This window comes from Agelaius phoeniceus, chromosome 5 (assembly GCF_051311805.1).
Source record: "Agelaius phoeniceus isolate bAgePho1 chromosome 5, bAgePho1.hap1, whole genome shotgun sequence".
NCBI classification, from domain to species: domain Eukaryota; kingdom Metazoa; phylum Chordata; class Aves; order Passeriformes; family Icteridae; genus Agelaius; species Agelaius phoeniceus.
The window spans coordinates 10,268,988-10,292,138 of NC_135269.1; the positions used below are offsets into that span (position 1 = coordinate 10,268,988).

Below are 23,151 nucleotides of genomic sequence, written 5' to 3' on the forward strand. Positions count from 1 at the left end.
TACTTTTGTTCTTCATGAGAAAGACACAGAATGATAGAGCCTCAAAAAACTCACTCAGGAGTTCCTGCAAAGCAGGAACAGCTATGTGAACTTCCCTGTAATACACACACCAACACTTTGGAATTAATTTGCTGTAAAGCTACCTGAAAACACCCCTCCAACCCTGACCTTACACTGCTCTTCTTTCTCTCTATATAATGTTGACATTGGTGTAATCATTCATATCAATTTTATCATTAAAAAAATTTATTTCTGCCAAATGAATGGGATTTTTCAGATGCATGAGGAAAAAAGTGTGAAAGGCAGTTGAAACAGCTACCTGGACAGCACAGTGATACAGGGACAGATCTTTAAAATGTAAAAAGTTGGGAGCTGGTTCAATAGGATGGATTTTGGGTCAGAAAAAGTAAATGAATGCTGGGGAGAATGAGAGTTATCAAATACAATGCTGCTTCAACGTTTTTTATGCTAAAGGGTTCCCTGAGTTTTGGTTCAGTCAAGACATTTCCTACTGATGGGGCAGTATACAGCTATCCAATAATTTGAGAACATTAGACAAAACACCAAAATTAGGAAGCTTCCACTCTTATTATCTTTCAGTGATGAAAAAGCTGGATTTGGGTTTGGACCAGATGAGCTCCTATGGCCTCTTTCCACCTCAGCTGTTCTGTGATACTGTGAATCACTGCCAGTGCTGTGTGATTTCTCTTTTTGAATTGCCTTACCACCAGGTGACCATCAATGACAAATGTTGCCATCTGCAGCTCTGCCCCTCAAGTAAAGACTGTCCTTAGGAAGAAAGGATGAGAAAGACAGACCAAGCTATGGAATTACTTCCATAGAACAAGTGACACTCCAGCCTCTCATGTTGTCTCCTAAACTGTAAAAAACTCCAATCACTTGTTTTTAATTTTTTTTAAAGTTTAATAGTAATAAAATGGTTATAAAAATAGCAATATAATTAGAGTAATAAAAATGTGGACAATTAGGATTAGGACAATATGAGACAATAAAAACAAAGAGTCACAGACAGTCTGGGTACCTTTTTCTGGGCAAAATAAGCCTGAAAAAGGGACACACGTTAACAGAGGATTAACCTTTAAAAGCAATAGCCTGTTGCATATTCATACATCTCATACATGATGCATAAATTCCATTCAAACACAGGATTCTCTCTGGTCAGTGTCAACTTCTTCCTCTGAATCCTAACGGTGTCTTCAGGACTGAACAAGGCAGGAAGAAGTTAGTTTCTCCTGATAATGGAGCAATAAATTCTTTTTCTCTGAAAGATTTAGGTGTCCTGTGGCTGCTATCTCAGTGCAAGTCCTCTCTTTAAAAAAAGTATCTTACATAGCATAGTTTCTATTTTAACATTATGTTATACCCTAAAACTATATTTAACACACTACTTAAGAGAATTAATACAGCATAACTTTCTAACATAACACATATAATATTCATTTCAATATTTGCAAAAGCCAATCATAAAATACGCATTTTTTCACATAAACATTTGCTGACAGCCTGTCACAGGTAAGCTACAGAGAGATCTCTATTAACCTGTACCTGTACCTTGACTGAGTAGAGCTGTTTTTCCATTCAGTGCGCTTGTCTAGATTCTACTTTTTGTCATTTCCTTCCCGATCTCACAGGGCAAGCAGGAAGTAAGACGAGACAAGGGGAAAGGCACAACAGAACAGGACTGGCAACAGAAGGAAGGAGGCAGGACTTTTGTTCACTGAGAGCCACCATCGGTCAGAGTCCCCATGCCTTCCACTGCTAGTCTGACTGAAATGATGGCACTTTGCATCATTGCTGTGCCACCATTTAAAGTACGCTTCTGAGTGACTGTGATGCAGGAGTGCCAAAATGACCCAAACAAAGACACTTAATTAAAAGATGGGCACCCTTCTGAAGAGTTTGTGAGTTCCTAGAGGGTGAGGACATTGATGGCCACACTGATGCCGTGGCTGCTGGGCAGGCAGAAGCAGTGGTGCTCCACCGTGAGCACTGCAAGCAGGGCAGCTGTGTGTCCAGATGTGTGACCATGACCGAGCTTTTAATTTAGATATTGAAACGAAAGGAGTGTGAGAGCAGCCTTCCCGATGTATCCTCAGAAAAGTGGCACAGGTCAGAAACCTTAAACTGAGATGTTTTTGACGGCAGAATTCAGACACCAGCCTTCTCTCTGTAACTTAAGGCGGTGAAGCTCCATTCACCTGGCTGATGCTTCATTCATCCCTGCGCCTGCTTTTTCCTACAGGAAATGTGTGACCTCCCAGCTACCATCCCTTTTCGGTGACATGTGATTGAAAACGGTCAATATATCCTAAAAGTCAGGCGGAGGAGGGAGGCGAAGTGCCGTGCCTCAGCACCGCCGCCGGCTCACCCAGAGCAAACCACTCCCCCGCGGCGGCAGAGCAGACTCCGGGCCGAGGCGGCCCCGCTCCCTCTCGGGTTCTTTCACTTTCGTTTCCGTTTCCGTAGCTTTTCCGGGCGGGGCTTCCCGAGAGAGCCATGGCGCTGGCGATCCAGGCGCTGCGGGTGCTGTGCTCCAGCGGCGGCTGCCTGGAGCAGGGCGAGCTGCAGCGGCGGCTGCCGAGCCGGCCCTCAGCCGAGCAGCTGGCGGCCGTGCTGCGGGACGCGCAGCGCTTCACGCTGGTGCGGCGGCCCGGCCGGGCGGCGGCGGCGGAGGCCGAGGTGGCCGTGGTGGTGGCCACCAGCCCCGTGCGGCTGTGCCCGGAGCACGTCGCGGGCTGCCCGGGCCAGTGCGGGCAGCTGCACATCTGCAAGTACCACCTGAAGGGCTTCTGCCGCAACCAGCTGGCCAGGTGAGGGGCGGGGGGCGGTCGCCATGGCGGGGGGCTCGGTGTGCCCCTTCAGGGAAAGGAGCTCTCAGTAAAGACCTTTCCGCGTCGGAAATGCTCACTGCCCGTCCGCTTTTATTTATTTGTGTGTGTTGTTGCAAAGGAGGCAGACGCAGGCGGTGGTTTCACAGCTTTGGGTCGCAGCACTTCCTCCCTGGCTCATCACCCTGGTGCTCCCTGCCCGTGGGCAGGGCCGTACCAGGGGACAGCTGAGTGTCCCCTCAGGTCCCTGTGCTGTGAGACCCTGGACAATAAGCTAAAGCTGAGTGTCTCCTCAGGTCTCTGTGCTGCAGAATTTAAACCATGATGAACTTTGTGGCACATCCCTGTGCTGCGGGACCTTGGGTAGTGTGCTAAAGCTGAGTGTCCCCTCAGGTCCCTCTGCTGTGGGACCCTGGGCAATGAGCTAGAGCTGAGTGTCCCCTCAGGTCCCTGTGCTGTGAGACCCTGAACAATGAGCTACAGCTGAGTGTCCCCTCAGATCCCTGTGCTGTGAGACCCTGGGCAATGAGATAGAACTGAGTGTCCCCTCAGGTCCCTGTGTTGTGGGACCCTGAGCAATGAGCTAGAGCTGAGCATCTCTTCAGGTCCTTGAGCTGTGGGACCCTGAGCAATGAGCTAGAGCTGAGTGTCCCCTCAGGTCCCTGAGCTGTGGGACCCTGAGCAATGAGCTAGAGCTGAGTGTCTCCACATGTCCCTGAGCTGTGGGACCCTGGTGGATGCACTCATCAGCTGAGAGGGAGTGATGCTCTGGAGCTTTGTTGGTTTTGTGGTTGTGAGCTGCAGGTCAAAAAAATGCGGATATTGTCAGAGTGCACTGAGACTATAATGACTGTGAATCAGAAGTAGCGTGGCAATTATCCTCAGTAATTATGTAATCTGCTTTGTAAATCACATAATGGCTTTATAGATGAGCAATGTGGATTTTTCTGAGCCTAGCTAATTTGGTGTGCTTTTCCAACTGTTCAGTGTAATGCCCATGGGGTGTCAAAATAATGCCAGTCATTTTGATTGTGGGTTTTTTGAGTTCTAGGAAGGGATGCAGGTTTATTCACAGCTTCCACTCAGACCACAATCTCCGTGTTCTAAAGCAATATGGACTTGAGAATTTAAACCATGATGAACTTTGCCAGCTTCTGCTTCAAAATGACCCTTCCCTCTTACCAGAGGTGAGTATTACTGTAACAGCTTCTTAGTCTTGTGTTTCAGTGAGCATTACAATGTGGATGAGGCTTGACAGAGATGGAGATACTGGGTGTCAATTTAGTTAGCTTAATGCAAATCTACAAATAAATCTGCATCCTCTGTTCTCACCTGTGGTGGGTTGACCCTGGCTGGCAGCTAAGCTCTTGAACAGTCCCTTACCCACTCCTCACTCCCGTCACAAGCAGAGGAGGTGAGCATTAACAAGAAGAACTAAAGTGGCAAAACCTGTGAATGGAGATAAAGACAGTGTTGAAAGGGGAGGAAGGCAGGGAGAAGTGTTGCAAGACATTTCTGCTTCACCACCTCAAAGCAGACTGATGCCCAGTAAGTCTCTGAGCAAGTGCTACCTTGTAAGAAGGACCCATCTCCCACTTAGTCCCCTTCCCCACTATTATTAATTTTTTTTGGAGAATGACATTATGTGGCATGGAATGTCCCTTTGTCCAGTTTGCACTATTTCCTAGTTTTTGCTGGAATAAAGTTAATTTTCTTTCTAGTAGCTGGTACAATGCTGTGTTTTGCATTCAGGGTGAGAACAATGTTGATAACATGTTTTAGTTTTTGCTGAGCAGTGCTTGCTCTAAGTCAAGGACTTTTGAGCTTTTCATACTGCCCTGCTAGCCTGTAGACTCAGAGTGCACAAGAAGCTGGGAGGGAATGCAGCCAAGACAGCTGCCCCAAACTGGACAAAAGGATACTGCTTACCATATGACATCATTCTGAACAGTGGAGTGGGGAGGAGGTGGCCCAGGGGTGGTGCCACACTGGTGGGGACTGGCTGGGCTTTGGTCAGTGAGTGGTGAGCAGCTGCATTGTGCATCAGTTGTTTTGTCTGTTCTTTTATCATCATTATTATTTCCTCTTCTTTTTATGCCATATTAAACTGTGTTTATCTCAGCCCTGGAGGGAGTGAGTGAGAGGCTGTGTGGTGTTTATCTATTCTGGGTTCAGCTGAGATAGAGTTAATTTTCTTACTGGTATCATAAACAGGGCTGTGTTTTGGATTTAATATGAAAATCACGTTGGCAACCCACTGAGTGCTTGCCTTCAGTCAAGGCCTTTTCAGCTTCCCCTGCTCTTCTGCCAGTGAGGAGGGGCACAAGGAGCCAGGAGGGAGCATGGCCAGGACAGCTGACCCAAACAGACCAAAAAGTTGTGTTATCAACACTGTTTTGGTCACAAACCCAAAACACAGTGTGGTATGGTCTGCTATGAAGAAAGATAACTCCATCCCTGTCGGAGCTCAGTGCATCCCTCCGGGTGTCCAGAGGTGCCGAGGACCCCACCGGGGGGCTCAGAGACCCTGGCACGCAGCCCAGAACACCTGGGGATTTGATTATGACCCCTGGAGCAAGTTACCAGCTTTGTGTGAGAACATGAAGGTCACAGAAGTTTGAATAGTATAATAATGAAATTATCACGGGGTGAAAATGTAGATTTTAGGATTTTTGGTATGGGGGTTATATGGGCAAGATGGAGGAATCTGGGTGTGTCTAGCCTTTCTTCTTCTTCTTGTTCTCCATTTTCTGCAGTGGTGTTGGCACTTTGGGATTGGTTTAGAGTAGAAGTGCACTGTCTAACATAGGTGATAGGTATTGGGAATTAAGTGTAAATATGTTATATGTAGTTTGTGGTATAAAAGGACAACACCGCCTCGGGGGCAGTCAGAGTGCCTGTGGCTGCCCTGCTGAGCAGATTTCGGCTGGGCAGGAAGAAAATTTTATAGATAAGAATTAATAAACAACCTCAAGACCTAAAAGTAAAAAACTCTGACTTGTTCTTCAGTTGTGCGGGCCGAAACAGAGACATCCTATCCATCTCGGGGCAACAATTATCAACTGCAACCCGAGACATCCCAGCCAGATTCAGTACCTCTTACCATCAAGTTGGGGTCAAAAAAACTCCAAAATGAGAAAATTAGAGGTGTGATTTAGAACTAAATCTCATCTTGAGAATGTCTGTAAGAATGTTGTGTTTTGAAAGATCTTTCTAAACATTAGTAGGGCAAAGGAAAAGCAATCAAATAATCATTTGGAAAACAAAAAGAAAGAAGAAATGTTTCTTTCAAAAGCAAATGTATGCACATTGTAGCCATAAAAAACCTAAAAATCATGGATTCAAACAGTCTAAATGAGCACATTGTACTTTGGCGTTTAAATTCTTTTTTTCTTCTCCTTCCCAAGGTCTGCTTGCATTATAACAAAGGCGATGGACCTCATGGATCTTGTTCCTTTAAAACATCCTGTACCAAACTTCATGTTTGCCAGTACTTTTTGCGGGGTCAGTGCAGATTTGGCAGCAGCTGCAAACGGTCCCATGACTTACTAAATCCAGAATGTTTTGAGAAACTGGAGAAACAGGGGATGAGCTCAGACATTATCAAGAAACTACCTTCCACTTATAGAAACATGTATGACATAAAAAATGGCAACAGAAACATGTATGACATAGAAGATGCCAAATCTTCACCATGCAAAGGTAAATAATATCATCTTTTGAATACGTCAGAAGAGTCGTGGTAGTGAATTTAATGTTTTCACTGGTATCATTAAGAAAACTGAATTTACATATTGATTTGTGTACAAGGACGGACCTTGTACCTATCTCATTGACAGAGATCTTTGTCCTGACAAGTGAAGTGAAGAGAGGTTCCTGAGAAATAGAGTGCTGGTGTTTATAAAATTCTCAGACTTGGGGTTAAATAAGTGTAACAGAACTGGAGGTAGGGAGCTCTATAATTTTGGAGTTTTTTAGGTAAAATACGTAAAGGTAGAGACCTGTTTAAGAATAGGAGTGGTGGTTGTCTGATTATAAACTATTTATTTGTTTTTCTTTAATGTAGCGATTAATTCTGGCACAAGAATTCACAAACACTATCCTAGTGATTTCTTGGAAGTGTAATATTTTGTTTGCACTTTTCTTTTGAAGTTCTTTAGAATTGTAATTTAAGTATGGTTTAGAAGGGGAAAAAAAGGATAACATAATGGAGAATGCTCCATTATGTGTGTATGCTCATCTCTGCTATTCTGCCTGCAGTTCCTTCTTCCTTTCCTTAATGTGCTTTAATTTACAGAAGTATCAGATTTTGAAACTTTGTATTTTATAGCTGCCAGTGTGACCAGCTGTGTGGAATGCACATTTAACTCAAGTCCATCTGGAAGTATAAAGGCATTGGATTCTATTCTCATTTTGTGGGGATAGCTAAAATCTGTGTCTGAGGAATTCAGCAGTTACAGGAAAATCAAGTTCAGAAAGGATGGATACAGGGAGGGGACTTTTGAGTTTACAAGTTTATCAAAGGCTTCCTTGTCTTTCTGGGGCTGAGTGCAGTTAGGTGGTTACAAACATTGCCTTTAGGCTTCTTCCATAGGGATAGGAGCACTTTTAAGAGGCATTGTTGATCTGAAGTGTGTTAATAGTTACAATTCCTCCTTCTAGATGGAAAACCCAGCACTAGACGGAATTCCTCAACTTCAAAGGAGGATGAATCAGAACAGATATGTTTACATCATCTGTACAGAAGTTGTGGCTTTAAAGGTAGGTTGTCTCAAGTATCAGTGCACACTGTCTCAAGTCCAGCCTGTTTTTCTGTTGTCATAAAGAGGAAATGATACACATCTTTCACAGAAAGGGGAAACTTTCCGTGAGTTTCTGCTTATGTGTAGTTAAATCTCACTGCTGTAGGAAAGTATTTTGACTGCTGTAGGAAAGTGTTTGACCTGGCACACCAAACAAAGGAGATGTTTTGTTTTGCTTGTGCTGAAGATTGGCTACTCCACCTGTGTTTACCTAAGGGATTGCAGAATGATAAGAGTCACATTTCCAAACAGGAAAGATATGAAAGATACTCTGAATTCTACATTTTTTCTTCTGGTATTCTTCTGTTCCATCTGTCTTAGCTGTCTCCCTTTCAAAATGTTCCAAGGTGTCCAGGAGCAAGGCTGCTTTGCCAGGTTTCTGTTGATTTTTTGTCATCCTTTTTTTTCTTGATGTTCTTGACCTGTGTACTGAACGCCTCCTCGTGCGAAGGTGTGGTGCAGTTTCTCCTTGACTTTCCCTGGAGTTAAGTTTCCTTTTGTTCTGTGGAAATTGGCCTGGGGTTTATGCACACGTGCACTGGTGATGTCACCCTCACTCCCGTGACACTTTGAACTCTTGTAACGTTTGTGATACCTGGCTCACTGCTACCGTTGCTCTTCTTTGTGGGACCAGGATCTCTTGGAGAATTACTGAAGGGCAAAGGACTTTGAGACTAAAGGAATGATGTCTGTGTGTTTATCAAAAGAGGGGAAAGGTGATGATTATTAACTGGCTTGTGTTGGAAGGTGCGGGACCTAGACATGGTGTAAATAATATGGAATAAGTGGTGGATATATCCCTGCTTTCAGCTGGGACAGAGTTAATTTTCTTCCTAGAAGGCAGTACAGTGCTGTGCTTTGGATTTAGTATGAGAATAACATTGGTACACACTGATGCTTTAGTTGTTGCTAAGTAGTGCTTACCCAAAGTCAAGAATTTTTCAGCTGCCCGTGTGTTGCCAATGAGGAGGTGCACAAGAAGCTGGGAAGGAGCATGGCCAGGACAGCTGACCTGAACTTGTGAAAGGGCTATTCCATACCATTAGAACATCATGCTCAGCCTATAAACTGTGGGAGTTGGCTGGGAGGGGCTGATTGCTGCTTGGGAAGGGGCTGGGCATCAGTCAGCGGGTGGTGAGCAATCATAGTGTGCATCACTTGTGTTTCTTGGACTTTATTCCTCTCTCACTTTTTGTTAGCTTCCTTATAGATATACAAGAGTGTATATATACATATATATGTATATATACTTGTGCTTGCTATATTGTATTTTGTTTCAGTTACTAAACTGTTCTGACTTCAACCCACAGATTTACCTTTTTCCTGTTCTCCCCATCTCACTGAAAGAAAAGGAAGTGGCTGTGTTGTACTTAGTTACCATCTGAAGTTAAACAGTGAGAGTCCTTCTCCTATCTCACAACTAAGCACTGCTGGGCTTTGGTTTTTTCCTCAGTCATACCACTTTGTGATTTAGTGGTTAATCATAAATACACTTCTTTTTCTATTTATTAAATAATAGCCTTGTAGGAGCCTGTGATCATTTTTTGTCTCTTTGAGAATGATCTGCACAATTTTAATGTGCAAAGAGAGTCTAGTACGTACAGAAACTGAACTTCTACCTAAGCCCAAAAATTCAAGTGTTACTTGCTTATGCTGAAAAATTTTGAACTATTGCTTGTAATGGTGCCACTTTCCTAGCTATCCTTTTGATGATTTCACCAGCTGGGTACACAGCCCTGAAATGTTGGAGTTCTTTCATAGCCTGTCAAAATAATGCATCTCCTACTTCTCTTTTTTTTTTTTTAAACTTTTACAGAAAAGTGTATCAGAACCCATTTTCACTTGCCATATAGATGGCAGTACTCTGAGGGTAATACCTGGAAGGACTTCAGGAATATGGAAGAAATTGAAGATGCATATTGTGACCCAAAAAACGTCAGGTATAAACTCTTATAAAAATTTATGTTTGGAGTTTGCTGTATTGTACCAGATCCTTAGTGGCTATAAATTACTGCAATTCTAATGTAGTCATTGCATAAGTATCTTTATTTGGCATTTTTCTACTGACCTCACTTTGCATGAGATTTTCCCCCTTCTTGGGAGCAGAGCATGTGAAGAATGTGGAAATACCTTTCAGAGTTTGGAACTGGTTATATAGCATAAAGAGAGTATTGGAAAGGGCTCATCCCAGTATGCCACATCCCATGCTGGAAAATCCTCTTATGTTACAGGCTCTTTGAAGCCCGTCTTAAGTTATGTCAGTGTTCTCTTAAGAATATAGCTGGTCAGCAAGAAGAAGGCAGTGCCTCTTTTCCACTGTTTCTCTTCATCCTATGTAACTCACTAATTTAGGAGTGGATTATGATCATTGCCCACAGACCCAATGTGGGACATAGTACTGTAATGCAAAATATGTACAAACAGCAAACAGCTAGCACACAGAGTTGTGAAAAGTGCAGGGTGCAAAGCTCACATTGTAGTGAAGAGTGAACCTTTGTGTTCTGCTTTTGAGTGAGATTGACTTAATTTGCAAATTTGTAGTGGGCTTGTGAATCTATGAGTAAAACTTCACAAACAGTTCTGATGTTTTTTGCCTCCTTTTTTTTATAGATTTGATTCTGCTTTTACTGAAGAGTTCCTTTTCCCGTTCAGTATCTGTTTTCATTACATGTGCTGTGGGTTGAAAAAAGTCAGACGTCTTTCTACAGCCTCCTCTGTGACCAAACCCCCTCACTTCATCCTTACAACAGAATGGATCTGGTACTGGAAAGATGAATATGGCACATGGCAGGAGTATGGAAAAGAAGTAAGTGTGGAGAAATGGAGAAGCTCATAACGCTGTGTGACAAGTGCAGAACTACTGAAAAGTGCACAGTGCTTATATCCTCCCCCTCTCTTGTCACCCTCTTCCTCTCACTTATACTGTGCAGATGGACATCAAAGGCCTAATGGGGTCTTTTCCCTGTGATTTTGATTGGCTCTGGTGGGGGACTGACCACTGGTGAGTCACAAATATTATCAGATAACTGTTCAGTGAGGCGTGTCAGATAGGATCAGAGTAATAATACATGTTTTCCTTTGCTTCTGAGAAAAGCCTCTTTCTCTGACATTCCAGTAGTACTCTGCCATCTTGCTTGGTCTAGTTGGTGAATGTGTCGCTCTAAATCAAGGATTTCTCATATGCTGATATATCCTGCAGCCAACATACATACAAGAGTTGTTGGTTTTTAGACTTGCTTGTCTATAACAGACCAGGAGAAACTTTTTTTTCTCTCTATTTTTGGCATGACAGAATGATCTTCATGCAGCTGCTACTGTCTGCAGTGATGACCTGGAGAAAGCTTATTTGGCTGAAAGTTCTCCAAAGATGACCTTCAAAGCTGGAAGACATGAATATGAAATAAATTTTGTGTGTAGGTTGCATTTGTTTTGTTTTTCTGTTTTGTCCTTCCCTCCCAGATATCTTTTGGTTCTGAATTACCTCATTACAGAAGATAGAAGAGAGAAATTTGGACTTTGAATTGCAATGCTTACAGAGACAGAGTTTCTATCAAAGTTCTCAGGATAAGAGCTGTTCACATAAGCAGAGTAGCATTCTGTTCTTTCAAAGCTTTTATTGTTGAGGAGTTCTTGTGCTAGGTTTCAAAATGTCTGCCAGAAAGTACAAGTATGACACTGATGCTGGCACCAACACAAATGGTGAGGAACTTCTAGAAGACTTGACAAGCCAGCTTCTGCTCTACTTTAATCACTGGTTTGCAGAAAAAAAAAACACTTGGACAAGGGGTAGGATCCAGACAATCCTTAGCATTGCAAGAGTTTTGCACATATTTTCTTTTCATCCTGTCTGGAAAGGCTGAGAAAATACCTTTACTATGTCAAGGTAGGAAGAAGTGTTTCCCAAGAGTTCAGGAAGTATAAGCCACTTGTGATGGCACTGTCCTCTCTGAGCTGTTGCTTTTCCTGGCATCCTTTTCAAAAATTATGTATAACAGTGATGAGAATCAGCCTGCCTGGACTGTCATTTTGGTGTAGTTGTCTTTGATCCAGCTTTTCATTACTATCTCATTCTGCATGAAAAAAAGCCAAACACGAAAAACCCAAACCAAAAAACCAGAAAGGACATGTTATGTGTTGTTTGTGATTCAATCAAAAGCAATGCTGGGAAATCTTGGCCAGCTTAGAAGTGAAAATTGCATAGTGAATCAATCCCTTTTCTAAGGTTTGGGCTTTTTTAGTAACTTAGGCAAATATATGCAGTGTAGATGTCTTTCAGAAGTTAATTTCTAGGCTTGGTGGTGTCAAGAGGTTTTTTTGTTTGTTTTCCTGTGTATCTTGCTCTGAAGATGAGGCCTTATTGTCCTGGCTGGCACTGACTCTTAATTGTTAGTATGATGTCACACTAGCTGCAGAGTTTCCAAGATCCAGAAGGAATGCCTCTAAAATTCAGGTTGCTGTGACTCGTTTCTCTTGGTGGTCAATAAAAATAAATGGTCTGTGATAGATGTTGGGTTGTGTTTACAGGGTTTGAAATCCACAACTAAGTGTAGGAAAAAAGTATCTCGGTTGCAAAATGAGGAGGGAGCCTTTTTGTCCATGTTTTTGACAAAACAACTTGGTGACAAATGTGGCTGTAGTGTGAAGGCTTTCAAAAACATCTTTGATAGTTCATGGGATTTTGTTTGTTTTTTTTTTCCCCAGCCATGATGCAGAAAAACCTTCGCTACAAAACAGAGAGGAAGGTTTGCAGAAGACCTAAATTTGTCTCTCAGGCAGAGGTGGAAAAGACAAAAGCCAGGTAAACCACAACTGCTCATTCTGAGGTGATGGGTTTAGTGCTTTGTGAATGCTGAATACTCCATGGGTGCAAGTAGAGTGAAGAAGGCAATTGTGAAAGACATGGAGAGGGAAAGGGACATACCTTTCCTACAACTATGTCTGGCCAGGGCCATGTTGCAGCCTGGCCAGCAGTTTTCAATCAACTCAGGAACCTCTGTGGTGAAGAAAATTTGGGCTTGGCCACAGGAAGTGTGGAAAGGTAGGAAATAATTCAACATGTAGCAGTGTGTTTATGTGTACTAGCTCTTTCTGAGATGAATAATTTTCAAAGCTAAGTGCAAGTTCAGAAAAATATTTTTGAGAGCAGCCAGACAATCTGAAAGGAAAGCAGTAGTTGTTACAGGTAGAGCAAATGGTGGAAGCCTGCAAGGAGATGGAGTTACTTGTAACAGCCAATTTTTGCACATTCCCTTGCAGCACACAGTCCTTGCTGAAACACTGAAAAGAGCAGCTAAACACACTAATTAAAATTTGGGTGTAAGTACAGGGGAGGGCTGTATCTATCCTGCTTCAGTCATACTGATGTGATACTGGATGCAGTAGTGTAGTAGAGCTTTTATATATACCTTCAACTCTGCAAGAGAAATCCTTATGTGTTTAGTTTAGAGTATATATTTCTCTTTTTTTCATTTGGAATCTTGCTTGCTGACATAAGTCTTGACACAATGACTTGGAACAAATACTTTCATGTGCTGAACAGAAATGACAGTTTTGAAATATTTTTTAGTATTTTCAGTTGCCTATATTCTCCCTAAGCTTGACAAAAATGTTCAGTATAATATGTACATAAAATGTCATGTTTAGTTTTATTTTAATTGTCTATTTGTAATGTCTTATCATCTACAGGGGCGTTAAACATACAGAAGGGTTTAAGAACGTTCCAGCTCACTGGGACAAATCTGCCCTGCCTGAACTGGGATTCAAGGTTTGGAGCTTTTTAGTTTTTCTTTCTGTCAGTTTTGTCATGTAAGGTTTGTTCCATCACAAGTTCAGTGTTTCTATGTAGCATAATACAGAGGTAGTGGTAAATTTAAACTTGATACCTCACTGGGCAGACCTGGAGGTGAAACTAGACCCAGATTTAAACAAATGGTGGCAGTAAAACTGTGGCAGCAGGGACTTCCACTGCTACTATTAATCCCTTGGCTTGGCAAATTTGCTGTGTTAACAAGACTGGTACTGGTGCCCAAAATACACCATTTTGAAGTCCCAACAGGTGCTGAAAGCATCACAGAGGTAAATGATGCCTCTGAACTTCAGAGTAGCCCTTCCCTTAGCTGTAGGCTGTTGTATGAGGCTGAAACTGGGGGAGTTCACAGAATGGTTGGGCTTGGAAGGGGGACCTCTGGAGATCACAGAAACCAACTCCCCTGCTAAAGCAGGTTCACCCAGAGGAGGTCACACAGGATTGTGTCCAGGTAGGTTTGGAATATCTCCAGAGAGACTCCACAACCTCTCATGGCAGCTTGTTCAGGATAGGATCTTTTATTATTACATTTACTATTATTTTATTCATTCCAGGGAAGTAAACTTCTTTACCCTTGTAACACACCTAGTTAATATATGTGTGGCATACTTTCTCTGACTTCCTCTCTGCTTCCACCAGCTCCTCTGTCAACTCTAATAACTGTGCCTACAGAAAAGGTATTATGTGATGCTCAAAAATCACTAACTTGCAAAATGCAAATCCTCAACAAGTTGTCACTAAGAAACAAGACTAACATTGACATTTTTTATGTTCCTACGAAAATATGCAAGTAAGCTTTGCATGCTATCAGAACTGTCATGTAAGGAACTGATTTTTAGTAGTGTGACCATGTTTTTCCCTAAAATTGTTCGACTAAAGCCTTTCCAATTGATTTAGAAACACAACAGGCAGTGAGTGCAGTTTGTGTTCACTGGCTGTCAGGAGTATAAAGTAAAAAGATTCTCTGGTTTTCTGCAACATAAATTCTCAATTCCTTATTTATGTGCTCATTTCTGCTATGTATTTAGATACTGTTGGATGCATGCAGTATATCTGGACCCACAAAAGCATGCAAAAGTAACTTTTCAAACTTTTCCTTGCAGCTGATTGAGCTTGACTGTTCATCTGAAGAATACAAGAAAGTCAAAGTGGACTTTCAGCGCACAATGCCCAAAGCAGCTATTAAAAAGATTTGTAGGGTTCAGAACCCATCCCTCTGGGAACTGTATCAATGGTAAGTGTAAAACACTGCCCTGGTGTGTATGCATGATGTTTGTTGTTTCTGCAGTTAGCTGTATGTGCTATGCTAAAGATAGAACATGCATTCCTGAAATGCCTCTGCTACCACTCTCCCACTGAAATACCTACCTAGTATCAACATTTAGATAAAGAGGTACCAACAAACCCAAAGCTCAGTCAAGACACAGAGCTCTGAACAGTCAGATTCAGGGCTGTGTGGGAGGAATCCTTGCTCCTGACTTCTGCCAGGCCTGTGTCCATGACAGCTTCCTTCCAGTGAATCCTTGAAGCAAAACACATTTAGCACAGTGTTTTGCAGCTGGTCAAAACTGAAACAGCCTTCAAAATTAAATGCAAAACTCATGGAGGACAAGCCTTAATAGAAACTCCTGTGTTCAGGGAAAAAAAAAATAACACTGAGATTCCTCCCTCTCTCTTCAAAGGCAGTGAAGGAAAGAAAACATTTGTAGTAAAGCATTTATGTATAATGTGAAAGCATGTTTATATGCCCAAATTAGGCATTACTGTAAAGATTCTCAGAATATACTCTGTGTAAAATTGTTTCTGAGTGGCTGTGGGAACCTGTGGGGACAGCCACTGTGGAACTGCGAAGATTCTGCTTCCAATTGCAGGCAGAAGGACCTAATGCAGAAGAGCAATGGTGGAAAGGCTGCAGATGAGCGATTTTTATTTCATGGGACCAGTAAAAAAGACATTGATGCCATCTGCCAGCAAAACTTTGACTGGAGAATCTGCGGCCTTCATGGGACAGTCTACGGCAAAGGTTGTTTTTCAGCTCTTTCAGTAATCCTAGACTTGCTAAAAATTCTCAGTACTCACTGCAGAGGGGTAAAGTTTACAAGGTGGTGCTTGGCCAGTCCTGGGCTTCTCTATGTCGTGATGTGGGCAACAGAGCTGAGTTTCACAAGGGTCATTTGGAGCTAAGGCACTCTAAAAGCCCTTGGCCTCTGCTCTCTAAGATACTTGCAAGAAAAGACAGACTTAGAAGAGGTCAGTTGTAGGGATGGTTTCTGCTAGACTCCAGGCTTACTGCTGTTCCAGTTTCTCCCAACTCCTACAGAAAAGCAGCCTGGGTTTTTTTGTTTGTTTGTTTTGATTGTTTTGGTTTTTTTGTTGGTTTTTTTTTTTTGCCTTGTTAGCAGATTATAGCCTATTTGTCCTGTGTACAGGAATTACCAGCACATCAAGTGGAATAGCTGAGACAGGCTGACTGGCTGACTACACACCTTTCTGCTGGAATACTTTGTAACTCTCAGAAATGTTAGAGAATCACAGTGTATTTTGAGCATGGAAGGGACCCACACGATCATCAAGTCCAGCTGTGCTGATGAATATTAGTAGCCTCTGCCAGGAGAGGAAATGTGATAGTGGGGGAGGTGGACATCTAGGGTCAGGAGGAAATCCTTTAGAAGATTATGACAACATTTTAAACATTGGTTTTTAATATGTGTGCTGCGAAAACTAAAAAGTGCATAGTGATTGTTTCCACTAAGAGGGACATAGAGGACAAGTGAAGGCTTTGGAAAGGCTGTTCATGAATTGCTTAATGGATTTGTTTATTAATTCATTTTCACACAGTATCACTTTGTTCCTGCTGTTTTAGTGTCTTATAAACTCTGTCTTGGTGTCTCTTCTGCAGGCAGCTATTTTGCAAGGGATGCATCTTATTCTGACAACTACTGTGGGGCAGACTCAAACACCAAGACCATGTTCCTGGCTCGAGTGCTGGTGGGGGAGTTCACTCTTGGTAGTTCTCATTATGTTCGGCCTCCCATGAAGGACAACCAAAAATTCTATGACAGTTGTGTGAATAACTCCTCAAACCCTTCTATCTTTGTCATCTTTGAGAAGCAGCAGATTTATCCAGAGTATCTCATAGAATACCAGGCATCAGCAAGACTTCTATAGCAGCAAAACCTGTCATCCTTATGTTTTAACTGGTTTAAACAGTTTCTTAGTTTTGGCTTGAGAGAGAAAAATTGATTTTGAAGAAGCTGTGTGATCAGATAGGTGAGTGTTCAGAAACATTTTTTCTCTGTCTTTTCTGTGTAATAGAAAACAAGGCATAAAAAGACATAGAGGATGTTTTAGAATTCCTAAAATCCTGTTTTTGTATCCTATTTGTAGCAGCTTTCACATTACCCTACATTATGGGAGCCTTTCATAAATTTATTAGAAGAAATCGCTAATGGTTGTAGCATGAGGATTGGTCATGACTGCCAAGTTTAAACAGTTTTGAGTTATTGTTTCAGGATAGATCTTTACATGTGCTCATTGGTCAGAAGTGCTGACCCTCTACCTGTTTATCTTTTAACTCAAAACTGGATAAAATACAGTTTTTTAGTAATCTATCTCCTGTAACAGTAGACATTCAGGTGTTTGCAACTGTGATTGTGCAATCTCTGTGCTCAACTCATTATATAAATTCATAGTAGCACTCTTCTTTTTTTGTCCTTACTTAATCTGCACCAACAAAACCTCAAAAATTAAACTTGCTTGTTGAAAAAGAACAGAGACTTATTTTTACTTATTGAGTTTCTCATTTAAAACAATTACCAAAGATACAAGCATAACAGAGGTTGCTTGGTGCTGTGTGACTCGGATGATTTACTGTATCAAATAAATACTGTATTTCATGTCTGAGAACACAAGTTTTTCATGACTTTCACTGTGCCTACAAACACAAGAGTGCTGGCAGAGCTGTGGAGGAAGCAGAGGAGGCAACTCACACTGTTATTTAGTACCATACTTAGGAGGGAGATATACTGCTTGTCCTGCTTGATTATCAGTACCTTGTTTCTGTGGATGAACTTTATGGTTCCCTTAGAGCTGCAGGGAAGGATGGTGAGTGACTGTCTCTCATTAGGTGTTCTGCCTCTTTGAGTGCAGGAGATTCACAGATTTCCTGTGTAATCAAGCTGTCATTGGACTTCTTTCAAGAAAAACATGCTTACCTAGGAAGTTGTCTTCAGCCATAGAGCTGAAACCTTTAAAAGCTGAAAATTAGGTTGAATATTTAATTATTCCTATCAGAAGAAGATAATAGTGTTGAGCAGTCAGCTTACATGTGTGCAATCAAAAAACTTGAGCTATCAAATATTTTTTTAAGATTAAAGTTGCTGATGCATAGATAGATACTTTATCATAAGAAATAATGTGCTAAAGTAGCTATAAGTTAGCTATACTGTGCTGCAGAAGCCTTAAGAAATACTTTCTATATGACCTAAAAAAGCTCATCTTCAGGTACATTCTGTATACTTCTTTTTAACTCATCTGGATGATGATTGACACGTGTTCACTGGGTAACTCTTTATTACTTCAGCAATGTCAGCCAGGACCTTGGCCATGATTAGCTGGAGTAAGGCTGTGCAGACCCCTTTTTTTGTAAACTGCAAATCTAGCAGCATGATACATAAAGGAAAATATCTCCTATTTGTGTTTAATCCCAGTGAAACACAGAATAGGGACAGGCAAATTTGCTGTATTATTTCTTTTGAAAGATTTGTGATGGAGCATAAATGATAGATCTAATGTCAGCAAATGAGCTTGTCGGCAAATAGTACATTCCTTGAGGAGGATAACAGTTATGGAGGAAAGATTTCCTGTCTGTGCAGAATAAGGTTTTTCTGCCAAAACAAAAACCATGTTCATCTACATGTTAATGGCAAATGAGAATACTGGTCGTAGGAATTTCTTCCTCTGAACATAAGCAGAATTTCAGGTAAGAACTAGGATAGCTAAAGTCATGTTAATCTTCTGCCAGAAAATTGAAACAAACATTCTTTTTCAGGCAAAAAGTTGAAATATTTTTATTGCTATTTTTATTGTATTTTTAAAACCTCTAACTTGATTCTTGTATGTGTATGAGTGTAAGTAAAAAGAGAATAAAATGCCTGGTTGTTGTACTCTGTCCTCTGTTATTTCTCCATTATCACAGAAAAGTAGCCATGTTATCCACTTTTGAAACTGCAGGGGTAACATTCTTGTGTATGGTAAATAAACAGGTACTCAAGCCAGTAAATTTCTTCTGATGGTTTTCTCTCTTTCAATACTGAAATCACAATATTTCAATACACTTGTGAGTTTAGAGGTTGTTGTTAAGCAGTAGGAGTCCCTCTACAGCTGTTTGGGTTGTATTTGGAAACGAGCACATTAAGGAGATGTTTGCATTAAATGCAAACTTTAGGCAAAAAGTAACATTGATGCTCTTTTTCTGAGTGAGGAGTATCTCTTTTGGCTACTTAAGCCACTGAGCAGGAAGAGTGCAGTAATCTGTCACTCACTCCTACACCATGTGAGGAGAAAGATAAGCTGTGAAGGTTGTTTCCTTTTTCAGTACCAGGTCCATCCTGGCAAGGCAGACGGCACAGCCAGCAGAAGCCAAACAGCTTTGCTGTGCCAGCAGTGGGGTGTGGAGCATGGGCGTTTATGAACCCTCATCCTCCACCTGCTGTGCTGGAGAGGGGCCTGGCAGCCAGCCAAAGGCAGCTCACTGCACCCTTTCATGAGGGGTACCTGGAGCCAGGTTGGTCTTGATTTTCTGACTGGATTTTATGATATGAGGGTGCCAAAATCCTAAGTGTTGGCAGCAAGGGAGTGGCAGTATCTGGTTTGGATACCTGCAGCCTGGCAGAGTAGGGGCTGGTGGGTGAGACAAACTTGGGTGGATGGCAGATAGCAGGTGCTGTGGTGTGCTCAGTGCTGCTGGGCTTGGAGAATGAGCTTTGCTTCTAGGAACCAGTGCCCTTAGGGCCAGAGGGCAAGTGGGAATTGCAGAAATGCTGCTTAACTTGGGAGTTCTTCCAGCAGAAGATCCGGGTGGGATGGCTGTTACATGGGCAGCATAACTGCTGCTTCCCTGTTTGTCCAAGGATAGACTTCATGGCCTCTGTAGCTCCATTGCACTTCTTGCTTCAGGCCCATCACAATTTCATCTCTGCATGCAGAAATCCTAGCAACTGAGGGAATACTCCCTCCTTGAAAGTAGCCACAGCCCCCTGCAGTGCAGGGAGAAAAACATCTTAGAAACATGAGATTTTTCAAGGTCAGAAGAAAGTAAGTGGGGCCAGTATAAACTAAGCAGTGACAGACAGTTTATAAATCAGCTTTAAATTCTTTTACCCTGGTTTCTGCTGTAAACACGTGGAAGAGTCTGGTATCAGGTGAAGCTATGTCCAGGATGATTAACAAAGGGAAATGAGGTGATCATTGCCTGACGTATCTCACACAGAGAGGAAATTCTGCAGTTTAATGCCAGGTAAGACTAGAAAGTTCCAATTTACAATCCATGAAGCATAATAATTTCTGCCACCCAACTCTGTTTTTCTAGGAATACTATTTTTAAAGTAAAAAACTGTAAAGCTTTTTTTCTATCAGCAGCTTCATTAAAAATACCATTTCATACTGACAGCTTTCTGTCATCATTACAAAGACCAGAAGACATATTTAATAGAAGCTTTCCTTTACCAAGCAGCCTCTGCTTTGTATCAGCTGTCAGAGAATGACTAAAACCCTTTTGTAACACAGACGTGCCCAATTTTAAACAAACTCACAGCTCAGCAATGCAAGACAACACACTTGCTGTTTCTGAGGAAAGGAATTTTAAACCAGCTTCCTTGTTCCTCCCTAGCCCCAACTGCTGCTGACTGAAGCATGTTATACCAGAATGCTAAATAGTTACCATTACTTAAGGATATAAAGCTATGTTTTGCTATTGCAATTATAAACATAGTGCTGGGGGTGGGGGTTTTGTTGTTACTGTTTTGCTTTTGTTCTGGAGGGGTTTTTGGAAGCTTTATTTTTGTAGTTTGTTTTTTTGGGGTTTTTTTTTTGGGGGGGGGGGGTCTGAGTTTTTTTTTTTTAATTAATTCTAAAGCCAGCCCTGCTCAAGATCAGTTTGGGACCATGTTCTATAGGTGCACAAACACACTGTGATTACAGTGATATTAGCAGTTTCTGTTTTGGACAGCTGCTGGCAATCTAGTACCATATCTTCCTGGAAATGTGTGCTTCCAGAGGCTCATTGATCCTTGCCACAGCTCACTCTGTGGGCGTGTTGCTGAGCTCACACAGCCACTGAGTGTCCTGGTGCAATGTCTGCAGTGTCTGGTGACTGCACCACCAACCATTAATGAGAAGGAACAAATGGCTTGGGGCACTTCCTGGATTACTGGAAAGTTGGCAGGCTTTTTCCTGTCTTCTCTAGCTGTCTGTCTCAGCCTGCATGTAGAACAAGGGTTGATGCACTTCCAGAAAGCTGACTTCAAATGCAAAAATAATTTCTCTGTTCCACAGTGCTACAAACTGACAGGTGAAAACACATAACACTTCCTAACCAGAAGCCTGCAGAATGGTTGAAAGCCACTTAGCACAGACTCAAGTGTGTTTGCTTGAACCCCTACTGTCCACGTTCAACATGGATGCAGCTGAGAAAGACTCTTGGGTCATTTTCCAAGTCTGTAAAATATGATGCACACCAGCAGCCACTTCAGGACTGTTTTTTCTCCCTGTGGCATCAATATTTGGAATTATGTTGGTGGAGAGGCACCTCAATGCATCCCAGTCATACCAGTTTGATGCTAGTGGCAGCAAGAGATGCACAGAGCCTGAAGAGGGTTCATAGTTCAGCAGGAGAGCACCTGAAGAGCAGCACAAAGGAATTACAGCCATTCCAGCCCAACTTGAATGCCTCTCTGCAAGTATATGCAGCATGCAGAATAAAAAATGAGGTTAGAGATGTGCACTCCTGCAGGTCTGTGATCTCACTGGCCTCACACAGACATGGTGGGATGGCTCCTGTGACTGGAGTGCTGGAAAGGAAATTAAAAAAGCCTCCTCAAGGCTTTTGAGGAGGACAGAGGAGATGAGAAGGGGGTGTCACCCCCTGTCAATGACCACGGAGCTCCACCTGGGGATGGATGAGGAACTGACTGAGACCTTACAGGTCAGGATCAAAGGGAAGGACAAGGCACCAAATAAAGCTTGTTAAAATTCAAATATCACTTCCTCTAAGATCAGGAGTCATGCATTCCATCAAAGAGGAAGTGAGGCAAAAATACCAGGACACCTTAATGGATGAGTAAGGAGCAAACAAAAAAAAAAAGAAGTCTACAGAAGGTGGAAGCAAGGCCAGATAGCCTGGGAGGAGTACAGAGAAATTGTCTAAGCAGTCAGAGATCAGGTTAGGAAAGCTAAAGCAAGTCCTGATAGAAATAAATCTGGTCAGGGATGTCAAGGCTAACAGAAAAAGCTTCTACTGGTATGTGGGTGATAAAAGGAAGACTTGGGGAATTGTGGGCCCTCTCTAGAAGGAAACAGGAGCTCTGGTTACCCAGAACATGAAGAAGGCTGAGGTACTCCATGACTTCTGCCTCAGCCTTCACTGCTAAGTGCTCATCCACACCACCAAGCTGCAGAGGCAGAGACCAGGAAGAAGAATTTATACAAAATCATGGGTAAGAAAAGGAAAAGCTTGATTTAGGCTTGGCTTATTTTGTCAAAAATGAAGCACACAACTTTCTGATTCATGTAAGGAATACAAACAAGCCTTTGACAGATGACTTCAGATGGAATAAACTTCCTGCTCTTTCTGGTAGGTGGGAAGTTTTTAGGCAAGGCTCACCCAGCTTTTTGTCAACTGTGTATGTAAGCTGCACAGAAAATCAGCCTCCAGCACACTATTTCTAGGAGGGGAAAAATTATGCATAATGTGTAGAAACTAAGGTAAATACAACATGTTGCTTTTCAAATAAATAACAATCACTCCATCAGCAATTCATATAATCAGTGTGTCTGTAACAGGGCACTTCTGCTTAGCATGCCAGGAATGCTCCATGGAAAAAGGAACAATTCCAAGACTTCCCCAGTCACTGCTTCACCACTGCTGCCTATAGAGACCTGTTTAAAAAGAAATTGCATGAAAGAGGAAGAGACAGTCTTTGAGGAACAAGAGCCAGTAATTTGATCAGTGTTCAGGCAGCATGTGGGAAGAAGGCAGCAAAAGATGCTTGCTGGAGAGAAACTCAGGGACCTAGCCAGGCATCAGTGAGCAGATGGCTCCATCCTTGCAGTGAAGCTGAGCAGTCAGTCTCTTCCTCCTGCTCTGTGCACATCACCAAGAGATGCTGTACCTAAGGAACCCTCAAGCAGACTCTGTCAGGCAGGCAGAAAGTCAAGACTTGCAAAGAACCAAAGGTACATCCTTATTTTTATAGTGCTGCAAGAGTTTTTGTTCTATAAAAAAATAAAAAAAATTAAAAGAAAAGATACAAGAATAATGAATTTTAAAAAAGGGTCTTGGGACTGCACAAACTTCTTCTTACAGTTTTGTTGTTGTGGTTTAACCCCAGCCAGCAGCTCAGCCCCTCAGAGCTGCTCATTCACACCCCCATAGTGGGGTGAGGGAGAGAATTTTAAGAATGAGAAAACTCATGGA

General features: G+C 42.2%; 1 protein-coding gene across 2 annotated transcripts; it reads left to right on the forward strand.

Annotated features, from left to right (window-relative positions):
• The first annotated feature begins 2,480 nt into the window (after positions 1–2,480).
• On the forward strand, positions 2,481–18,622 carry PARP12 (poly(ADP-ribose) polymerase family member 12). Of its 2 annotated transcripts, none has more exons than XM_054631246.2 (12): positions 2,481–2,831; positions 3,895–4,036; positions 6,257–6,551; positions 7,512–7,610; positions 9,468–9,591; positions 10,262–10,457; positions 10,944–11,064; positions 12,353–12,449; positions 13,337–13,415; positions 14,561–14,691; positions 15,329–15,480; positions 16,357–18,622. In XM_054631246.2, the coding sequence occupies exons 1-12, from the start codon at positions 2,518–2,520 to the stop codon at positions 16,623–16,625; spliced, it is 2,019 nt and encodes a 672-aa protein (XP_054487221.2). In that variant the 5' UTR covers positions 2,481–2,517; the 3' UTR covers positions 16,626–18,622. The 2 variants fall into 2 exon arrangements, with proteins under 2 accessions (XP_054487221.2, XP_077034393.1); XM_077178278.1 differs by having other exon boundaries at positions 3,901–4,036.
• Positions 18,623–23,151: the final 4,529 nt, after the last annotated feature.